The sequence below is a fragment of the Chanodichthys erythropterus genome, chromosome 1 (assembly GCF_024489055.1).
Source record: "Chanodichthys erythropterus isolate Z2021 chromosome 1, ASM2448905v1, whole genome shotgun sequence".
Classification (NCBI taxonomy): Eukaryota; Metazoa; Chordata; class Actinopteri; order Cypriniformes; family Xenocyprididae; genus Chanodichthys; species Chanodichthys erythropterus.
Window position 1 is genome coordinate 28,409,993 of NC_090221.1, and position 11,048 is coordinate 28,421,040.

The following is an 11,048-nucleotide window of genomic DNA, read 5'->3' on the forward strand; positions in this document are numbered from 1 at the left end:
TTTCTTTCAGTCTCCTTCCCCCTTTTAAAGTGCTAGTGATGTTTAAATAGTTAATTCATTCATTCATGCTGCAAAAATGCTTTTCTTACTGAGTATTTTTTGTCCTATTTCAAGTACAAATATCTAAAAATTCTTAAATCAAGATGGATTTTCTATATAAGAAAATTATATAAGATATTTAGTCGTGTTTCGTGGGGAGATCTAAATTAAGTGCATTTTAATTAAGTAAAATTATCAATATCTGCCAGTGTGATAATAAAATAATCTTAATTCAAACGGAAAACAAGATTATTCAGAGTGTCTACTAAGTGCAAATTTACAGTAGCCCCGCCCACTAATGTCACACAAGGTTAAAAACAATTCATGTAAGTTACCGCTTCAGTGGTGTAAGCGGTAACATGTTTGGCGCGATAATTTCCTTGTGACACGATTGACGGGGTGCCTTATTCCGAGTTCGCTCTTCTTCCTTATCACATCAAAAAGGCATTTATTTTCAATAAAAATGAAAAAAAAAAAAAATGTTCTAAAAGTTGGAGTAAATTGCCTAACGAGTGTTTAATAAAATAAGAATAATTTATCCTCCGATATTATTGCATCCTGTTAATTTACAATAATGGAGGTGCAAATAGTATGCATGATCTGCCAGTATAAAATATAAAATGAAAATGAATTAGTTCAATAACTTACCGTTCTGCCAGTTTTCACCTTTGATATTATAACAGTGATAAGAATTAAACTTGCATTGACTCAGAAGTATGCGGACGTCATTTTGTCACGTGCTGTTGCCATGGTGAATCGTAATATCGGAGCTCCATTGATGATGGCTTTTCATAGTCGTGGTGCACTTAACTCCGAGTCAACCTACTCAGAGTTGATTGAACTAACTCAATTCAGCTGTTCTGAAACCGAAAACTCAGAGTTTCCCATTTCAGGGTAAGTCAACTCAGAGTTCAAGTTTCAACTCAGAGTTGATTGAACCTCCTTATTGAAATGGGCCCCTGGACTCATGGCAAAACTCCCATTTTATTCAACGAATCTCTTACATTGTGTTTGCACTGTTATGATGAAAGCATTCGTTAGTGTGAAAACTGAGTTGCAATGACGAGATCACTGCATTCATACACTCAACAACATGTCTGTGATCGGCTACAGTGTTCATCACTGCAACCTTTCATGACACGATCTAAATATAATGCCATAGATCTTGTAATGCTATAAACAACACTTTTCACAATCAGTTAACTTGAGACCTGTAATAGTAAAAATGTGCGAAAACTTTTCAAGAGAGTAATACTTATAGGCAAAGATGTTAGCCAATCACAGCAGTGGACATTTACATTGAAGTCTCACAGCAGACATGCCCCTTAAAACAGAGCGTTCAAATAAGAGGGCTAAAATTAGGGTAGGAATAATGCCTATTATTTCTAAATTATGACGATTTTTGGTGTAGAAATCATACTAACATTATAAGTGCACCCTAGGAAACATTATAAAACAATAAAATAATGCAGTTCATGACCCCTTAAAAAAAAACAAATTCATGCATTACATGTTTTTCCATATAAAATGTCATCATGGATAACTATAATTAAGAGTGCTGACATTTACAAAAACACAATTACTAACACTTACAGTACAGTAGCTACAGGGCATGTGCTTTTGTATGAGGCTAATAATCGTTAAACAAAACAAAGTCAATGATTATCCAATAGGTTAGCTTTCCGTATGAACTTTTCATGATATAGTGATTTTTAAGTTTGTGAAAAAAACATAAGATGCTGTGCATCAATTGATATTCAAAGTCAAACACTTAAAAAATGCCAGCCTAAAAAGTAACATCTAAATTTTTTGTTATTTTTCAAGTTTATTGCTAAATTCCACTTAAATCCCACTGAAATCCCAGCCTATTGTTTCTCTTGTCAATGTTTTTTTTTTTTTTTTTTTTTTTTTGTAAAATCAAGATGGCAGCTAATAGCTTATAGCTTTACGTGTTTAAAAATGACATTGTCATTTGCATGTTATATATAGACAGTCCTGAATCATTTTCTGGATGCTTTGTAAGGGACTCTCTTCGGACTACTGTGCCCCTCGATTTATTATGATTGCTAAAATCCAGCTTTCTTCTCCCCCAGCCCTGTGCGTCTTCAATGCAGTGACATGTACTGTTGCTAGAACAATGTAATCTATTATTTATTCACTCATTTTCTTAACGCCTGTGCTCTTATCAGTGCAGACACCTAATTAGTACGTGATTGCCGTTCAACATACCTTAACACAGAGATTCGCACCTCTTTTACCACAAACCCACCCCCACCTTGACACTTCCAGTTTGATTGGCTGTCTATGTGTAGATTTTTTTTCCCCCAATGGCAGTCAGTGCAGTGGAGCAATATGAGGTCTGTTTGTTAATGAGACGACACTGCAGAGGTTGAGGAGAGGTTTAGAGATCCACATGGCTGCTGAGGTTACCACATCACAGATCAGCACTGAAGTGAACGCATGAGTAAAGCAACTGGTGGGGATATTCCTTATATGTGTTCTGCTCAGATAAGTAAAAATGTTACATATTCACAGTATAAGGAATTGCTGGATATCACGGTCAATTGTCGGACGGCAGATAGGGTACATCTTACATACTTAAAGGGATAGTTCACCAAAAATGAAAATTCTGTCATCATTTACTCACCCTCAAATTGTTCCAAACCTGTATGAACACAAAAGACGAGATTTTGAAGAATGTCAGAAACCTAAAAGTTGATGAATCCCATTGCCTTCCATAGTATGGAAAAAAATACTATGGAAGTCAATGGGGTCCATCAACTATTTTGTTACCCATATTTTTCAAAATATCTTCTTTTGTGTTCAGCAGAAGAGAGGAATTCATACAGATTTGGAACAACTTGAGTAAATGATTTTTACTTTCTTCTTACCACATTTTTGGGTGAACTATTCCTTTAAAGCTCATATACTATGGAGTGTGCTTTTGGTCAACCTGACCTTGCCTGATAAAAAAAAAAAAAAGAAAGAAAAACGGTTTGTGTATATTTTGAACAGGCTGATAAATCTGCCAATATATGGCTATTTCAAAATGTATTGGGCAATGGAAATGTCTAGCTAACGGAAATGGCCATTTCACTTAAAAATGGCCATTTATCCTCCATTTATTTTAAACTTTATCAAATGGTATATAATTAATATATATATTAATAATAGCCAATATAAATAATATTAAGTGATGTACATTTGTACACAATATTGTCAATATCAACTGTTTTTTGATCTATTCTGCTCACAAAACAAAAAGTTCTAAACAGAGAGGTGTCGCCTTTCCATTAATTCCTGAATGAATCAGCAGTTTTGAGCGAATCAATTGAATGAATAAATCAATGACTCACTCATTAAGACTGTGACTTGCTGCCACTTACTGGTGGTTTTACGTTCATATTTAAAGTATATATTTTTTAAAGTATCATATTTTCCAACAGTTCATATTTCTATATTCAGTATATTTTATATTTGAAAATTATAATCTCATAACATTATTTTTGCAGTTGTAATTAAACTGTAAATGCATTCATGGAATCTCAGAGCTTCATTAAACAGTCTGTGTAAATATATCTAAATATCGCCCCTTAATGGAAAAGTTCACCCAAAAATGAAATCAAGATTCAGGTTGTGTGTCAAACTGCCAATGACTGAAATCACATGACTTTGGCGCTCCGAAGAGCAGATTCGATACACGATTAATTTATGCTCCGACGCTTCATGAAGCAGTGTTTTGAAATCGGCCATCACTAAATAAGTTGTTATTTTGTTTTTTTTGGCGCACCAAAAATATTCTCGTCGCTTTATAATATTAATATTGAACCACAGTACTCACATGAACTGATTTAAATATGTTTTTAGTACCTTTATGGATCTTGAGGGAATGTCATTGCTCCCTATGAAGGCCTCACGGAGCCATCGGATTTCAACTAAAATATCTTAATTTGTGTTCCGAAGATTAAAAAAGATCTTACGAGTGTGAAACGGAATGAGGGTGAGTAATAAATGACAGAATTTTCATTTTTGGGTGAACTAACCCTTTAACCGATTTTACCTAATGACACTTTTGGTTATACCAAATGACGATATTTTCAAACAATGCTAACAGGCTGATATCTAGCTAGCTTGCTCGTTAGCTTGCTAGCTAGCTAGTAAAATGACAATTAAACATTTTGTATTTAGTACAAGTTTTTAAAATATTACAAATATTCAAATTTCTATAGCAGTTGTACCGAATGACCTGATGTTTCGGGACATGCGTATAAGCAAGAGAAAACATGAATTTGTTAGTTACTTTGCTTCACGACCATTCAGGTGTCTGAATGAAGTCACATCCTGTCACATGATATTGTCCACATGACTTGATTCAAAAATAGTCCCTTTATATCGGCTACTCCGAATGACATTTTTTTCTCATAACAAAACAATGACTTCTACACATAATTTTAAAACCATTTTGCACTGTGCTGATATATGATGTTATAAAATCATGCCAGAATAAAAAAAAAATATTTACATTTATTACATTTTAAAATATTTTAATCACAAATGAAATGGCTGTTTTGGCCTTTGGAGGGTTAAACTGAATAACTTTTGAATCTTTAAAATACATTCATATGTAGCACAATATAATTTAAACCAATAAATTATTCAATAAAAGAGATCTAGTTGGATATCATACTAACTTTGGATATCATATCTTTGTTTTTTATTATTATTAAGGCCTTTGGACAAAAAAATGACCCGTCACACATTATTGACCACAACACACAATAATATATATATATATATATATATATATATATATATATATATATATATATATATATATATATATATATATATATATATATATTCACCCTCCTCACTAGATATTAATATTGGTTGACTACAATATAAGCAAAAAAGAAAAAAAAAAAAAGATGAAAAAGATGAATAGTGATTGTCCAAGGTCTGGTAGGAAATATTGCAGTCTCAAATAACAAAATATGTTGTTTATTTCTTTCCAATAATTCCATGAAAATCTTGAGTTGCATAATCATTTATGCTATCTATCTTACACCTATCGGTACCTCTACATTGCTGGGGTTATTCTGTGTTGCCAAGGGAACTTGCTTTTGAATTCAAAGTGATTTTGACTCAGAAATACCGACAGACTGTGCCCACAAAGCACTTCTATCACTGAATGCTCATCCTCTTATTGCAACACTTTCACTTGCAAATCAGACTGGACAAGCATGGATGCCACAAAAGAACTGTTATAATTATAAAGGGATTCAATCACAAAAAACATCAAAGCAGAAATACAAAACGACTTGTCATGTACAAAGCAAGCGTAACGGTGAAGCCAACCACAGTGAACTGAATGAAAAAAAAAAAAAAAAAAAAAAAACATTTTCATAAGCAATAATTGTGTTAAATATCAGAAGTTTCTCAGAGAAAACCTTCTTTTACATTCTGTTGCTTAGAGAAGAAATGTAATATCAACCTGAAGCTATGAAATTCTCTCCCACAGTCCCTCAGTGACCTCTCCACCCTATCCGAACTCCAAAAACACATCTCTTTGTGTTATACTAAACTCTAGCTTCTGAATTCAACCCTGTCTGTTCTGTTCTTGAATTTGTTTGTGCTCTTATATTGTTTGTGTCACTGTATGCCCCACTTTGTGCTACTGCATGTTGTTAATATAAATATTCATATTATTAAGCTATTCAGTCAGTACCAATATATTTTATCTGAACTCCACAGTGAGGCATGATGTTAACTGGATCATTACAGTAAAGATTATGAGATAATATATGGGGTAATAGAAACACTTCACTGCAGAATACCCTATTAAACATAGTGTTTCTCCACTAGTTTTAATGCTGCATTGAGCTGGAATCTATCAAAGTAGTGACTGGTTTATTACCGATGGACAAGGATGATAATTAACACAGTTCACTGAAATTCCACCGTGTCTCGTTCAGTCAGTGATATGAAGCAGCGTTGAGGCAAAAAAAGCTCATAGTACTCACATGCATGAGTGACAGAGAAACTGTTGGAGGACTCCAGGTTATCTACGTTGTAATTGAGATGGAAGGGTTTCTCAGTCATGTTCTGATTGGTGTTGTAGAGCTGCACAGCGAATCTGAAAGCGCTGTGTTCTTGCACGGTGGAACGCATGAAGAGCCCACCTTTATGAAGACCAAACAGCAATGAATCAAAGATGATGCGCAGATTTCATGCATATAAAGACTGCATAAATATTAAACAGCTGGCTTAAATCACCACTAGATAGTGTCAAATCCATTTGGACACATTCATGGACTCAATTTGATTCGCTTCCATTCGTAGGAAGGAACTTTCTCTTAAGTTTATGAAAAGCGATTGATAGCAGACATGCATGCAGATGAATGGAAACCTAAACATTTCGCATAAATATAATCATAATCGTTTTATTATTTATGTCAATTCTGTTTGGTATAATTTGCGATGATTCCTTAGATTGCATTAGTGCACTTAATACAGTGGGCGATACTAACGTCTTCGTTTAACATGCATACATATATAGCCTATACATCGAAACCAGACATCGACATACAAAGCCTAGCGATAAAAGAAGGCAAGCATATCCGGACGGACTCACCGATATTTATCTGATTGGGGAAGCCAGCGAGAGATGTGCCGAATAGCCATAATAAAAAAAGCAGCGCGCTTTGAGCCATTTTCTCTCCTGCCGCAAAAAAATCAAGCCTCATAAAACGAACTGTTTGAGGAGAATCATAAACGCAAAAATCCAGCCGTGAGTGAAGCGGAGCGACTCATGGAGAACAATTCTTCTGCATGTGAGGAGAGAGAGAGAGAGAGAAAGAGAGAGAGAGGGAAAGAGAGAGAGAAGGGGGGAGATGGAGAGGGACTGGTGCTGAAGATGGTCGAGGCGACTGAGAGCATCACATTCAGAGTGAGTGCGAGCGACTCCTCCAATTGGACCAGCAGGGCGATATTGATCAAACTTGATCTGACGTTGAAGAAGAAGGAGATTTGGTAACACTTGCTATGAAGCCTGTATATTATGCATGCATGGAGCTTTTCATTATTAATTATAATAGCTTACATATTGTTAGATTTGTTCATGCATTACAGTAACCACATTTATAATGCATCATAATATTTAAATATTAATATAATAATGGAAATGCGTTTTAATGCACACTATAAACAATTTAATAAACGTTAATAAGGTTAATATATTATTGCTATCGGTGATATATTCAACTCGCTCACCGACTGATGCAAACTTTTAAAGAATATGACGTGTAACACATGATGTAACACATCTGGTATTGGACCTGTGTGTGTTGTTGACTTATACTGTACTGTTTAAAGATATAACCATGACTAGGAAATATTCTACCCGAGGTTATTCTCACTATTCATCATCTGCGTCATGAAATTATCAAAAGGAAGCGGTGGAAAACCACCAGCCTCAAGGCGACCAGTGTGATTACCTCAGCAGCTGCATGTCACGGGTTCACGCAGCTTATTTTACACATGTAATTACCTTAATTAAAACACAACATTTTGATGCAGTGTGCATTTACTACGCTCAGTGTACTAATCTATATTCCAAGTGACGCAACCAACATTGAGGTTCTCGCGAACTCAAAGTTTGTTTAATATAACGGCAGTTCACTGCAGATCCCGTGTCACGCGAAAGGAAGACTGTGTGCTATTGTTTTGGGAGGCGGTGACGCGTAACGTAACATGAAGCCCATTAAGTTCAGCTCCATCGATCGCTTTGTTAGGAATCGTTTACCCTTGCGTCATATCGAAAGCGACTGGATGAACAACGGCGTGAGATAAAGCACTCATGTTATTTGAAGGAGATTCGCACGCGTATTGCGTTTAAAGAAAGAACGCGGTGGTTTCAAGAAGTGTTTTTAAAAGTTGAGTTGTCGACACGCCGTCTAATAACGCGACACCAACGCGCAAACCACAGAGACGCAACGGCAACGGCCGTTTGACGCGTGTTTGAACAGATCAACGGTTTCTTTCAATCCCAATTAAAACATGGCAGACGCGTAGCCTACTGTTTGAACGCCGCCTTTGGAAAAACGACAAAACATAATAAAAACGTCTAACGGTGAATGAATGAATTAATACGGACGCAACAGAGTGAGCTAGATGTATATTGTTAAGTTGGCTCTTTTATAGTGCAGCTATTATTGAGCAGGGCTGCTGTCCATGGTGCTGAGCACATTTTACTCTGTGTGTGTGTGTGTGTAGTATAGTCACTTGACACACACACACACACACAGTTGCAAGAAAAAGTATGTTAACCACTTGCAAAATCTGTGAAAATGTCAATAATTTTAACAAAATAAGGGAGATAATACAACATGCATGTTATGTTTTATTTAGTACTGTCCTGAGTAAGATATTTTACATAAAACATGTTTACATATAATCCACAAGACTATAAAAATAGCTGAATTTATTAAAATAACCCCATTCATAAGAATGCAAACCATTGATATGGTTACCTGGATGATCTATGACTGTTTTTTCGTTGTGTGATGGTTGTTCATGAGTCTCTTGTTTGTTCTGAACAGTTAAACTGAGCTCTGTTCTTCAGAAAAAAATCTCCAGGTCCTGCAGATTCTTCAGTTTTCCAGCATTTTTTTGCATATTTGAACCCTTTACAGCAGTGACTGGATGTTTTTGAGATCCGTCTTTTCACACTGAGGACAACTGAGGGACTCAAACACATCTATTAAAAAAGGTTCAAACATTCACTGATTTTATATATATATATATATATATATATATATATATATATATATATATATATATATATATATATATATATATATTAGTTCAATACTGTGTATTTATATGAGTGAGTGACTAAGTATGAGTAACTGCTTGCAATTTGGGATTGCCCTGTCCCAACCAATAAATAGCGAAATACTGTATATATTAATTGTATATAATTGTATTTACACATTAACCTATAATATAGATTTATAACATAATTTGACTACTCTAATAACATTATTTGGGGTTATTTGAGTTTCTTTGAGATTTTTAACTAAGACACGTATAGCCTTGCATTGTCTACCCTCTGTGTATTTTTGTCAGTCGGAAGAACAATTCAAGGATGACAGTTCCATTTATCGTGGGCAGCAAAGCTCTACCAAAATTGAGTTTTTAATTGCATTGCAGACAGACAAGGCTTTAGCTATTGATACTAAAATTGGCTTGTGCCCCCAGTGCAACATTGCAAAGGAAAACGTCATTGCGAGTTCCCTTCAACAGCAATTCTGCAATCACCAGCAAATGTGTTCCCCAAAATAAGTAATAAAGAAGATGTACTAGTTAATTCCAAAGCAGAGAAGTTAATTCCCCAACATCTCCGAAGACTAAGTACGGTGTTACAAAATTCATGAAAACTAATAAACAAACTAACAAATAAAACATAACAGTATGTAGAGATTATTTTGTGTTCTTTTGTTTGTATTAAAACCAATTGTGAAACTTCAGTTCAGTTTTTCAAAATTGTCTTCTTGTTTATTGAATGTGATGCATTTGACAAGTGGCATCAGATGTATGTCTTGTGTGGTAAGGCAATATGAAGTGTCTTTCATGAAGGTGAGCGTCCACAACACACACTCTTCCCTGCATTAATGTGTCGCATGGAGAAGCAAATATGATCCCAGCATTGATTTTTCTGTGACTGTCATCATTGTCATCTACTTATGAGCACTTAGGTCATTCGCCTTACCATCCTATAAAAACTGATCCCATAATCATTAAAGGTTAGAGTTTCATTGCTGCACTAAGGCAATTGATTAGATATCAAGATACATAAAACACATGTATTTATATATGATTTACAGTCTAAATGAAAGAACTGGGAATCAATCAAGAATGTTCGATCAATGACAAATACCTGTAATTCATCGTATTAGTGGGAAATAAACATTAAGGATGTGATTCAAACACTGAGCAATAAAAACAAGTGGAAAGTAGTTAAGTTAAAGGTGCCCTAGATTCAAAAATTGAATTTACCTCAGCATAGTTGAATAACAAGAGTTCAGTACATGGAAATGACATAAAGTGAGTCTCAAACTCCATTGTTTCCTCCTTCTTATATAAATCTCATTTAACGACCTCCGAAGAACAGGCGAATCTCAACATAACACCGACTGTTACGTCAGTATTTGCATAATGCATGCCCATAATGTACCAACATTATAAAAGGCATTAGACAAGGGCAGCCAGTTAATGTCTGGAGCTGCACACAGCCGAATCATCAGACTAGGTAAGCAAGAACAACAGCGAAAAATGGCAGATGGAGCAATAATAACTGACATGATCCATGATAGCATGATATTTTTACTGATATTTGTAAATTGTCTTTCTAAAAGTTTCGTTAGCATGTTGCTAATGTACAGTTAAATGAGGTTAAAGTTACCATCGTTTCTTACTGTATTCACGGAGACAAGAGCCGTCGCTATTTTCATTTTTAAACACTTGCAGTCTGTATAATGCGTAAACACAACTTCATTCTTTATAAATCTCTCCATCAGTGTAGCATTAGCCGTTAGCCATGGAGGACAGCCTCAAATTCACTCAGAATAAAACTTTTAACATCCAAATAAATACTTTACTCACTTAATTCGAAGCATGCATGCAGCATGCATGACGAACATCTTGTAAAGATCCATTTGAGGGTTATATTAGCTGTGTGAACTTTGTAAATGCGCTGTAATATAGTCGACAGCTCGTGTGGCAGGAAGCACGCGTCTTAAAGGGGAGGCGCCGAGTGTAAATCAGTGCATTGTTAATGGTGCCCCAAAATAGGCAGTTAAAAAAATTAATTTAAAAAAATCTATGGGGTATTTTGAGCTGAAACTTCACAGACACATTCAGGAGACACCTTAGACTTATATTACATCTTGTGAAATAACGTTCTTGGGCACCTTTAAAGTACTCCTATAATGCTATTTTAAAGGTTC

The 11,048-nt window shown here is 35.1% G+C and overlaps 1 protein-coding gene across 2 annotated transcripts in view; it reads right to left on the reverse strand.

Moving 5' to 3' along the window:
• gria3b (glutamate receptor, ionotropic, AMPA 3b) overlaps nt 1-6,752 on the reverse strand; it is a 143,878-nt gene extending 137,126 nt beyond the window's left edge. For both annotated transcript variants that reach the window (XM_067390329.1, XM_067389468.1), the window contains exons 1-2: nt 6,674-6,752; nt 6,063-6,221 (exon numbers count right to left, since the gene is read on the reverse strand). In XM_067390329.1, the coding sequence (XP_067246430.1) occupies nt 6,063-6,221; nt 6,674-6,752 (238 nt within the window). The remainder of the gene's footprint in view (nt 1-6,062; nt 6,222-6,673) is intronic.
• Between the last annotated feature and the right edge of the window lie 4,296 nt (nt 6,753-11,048).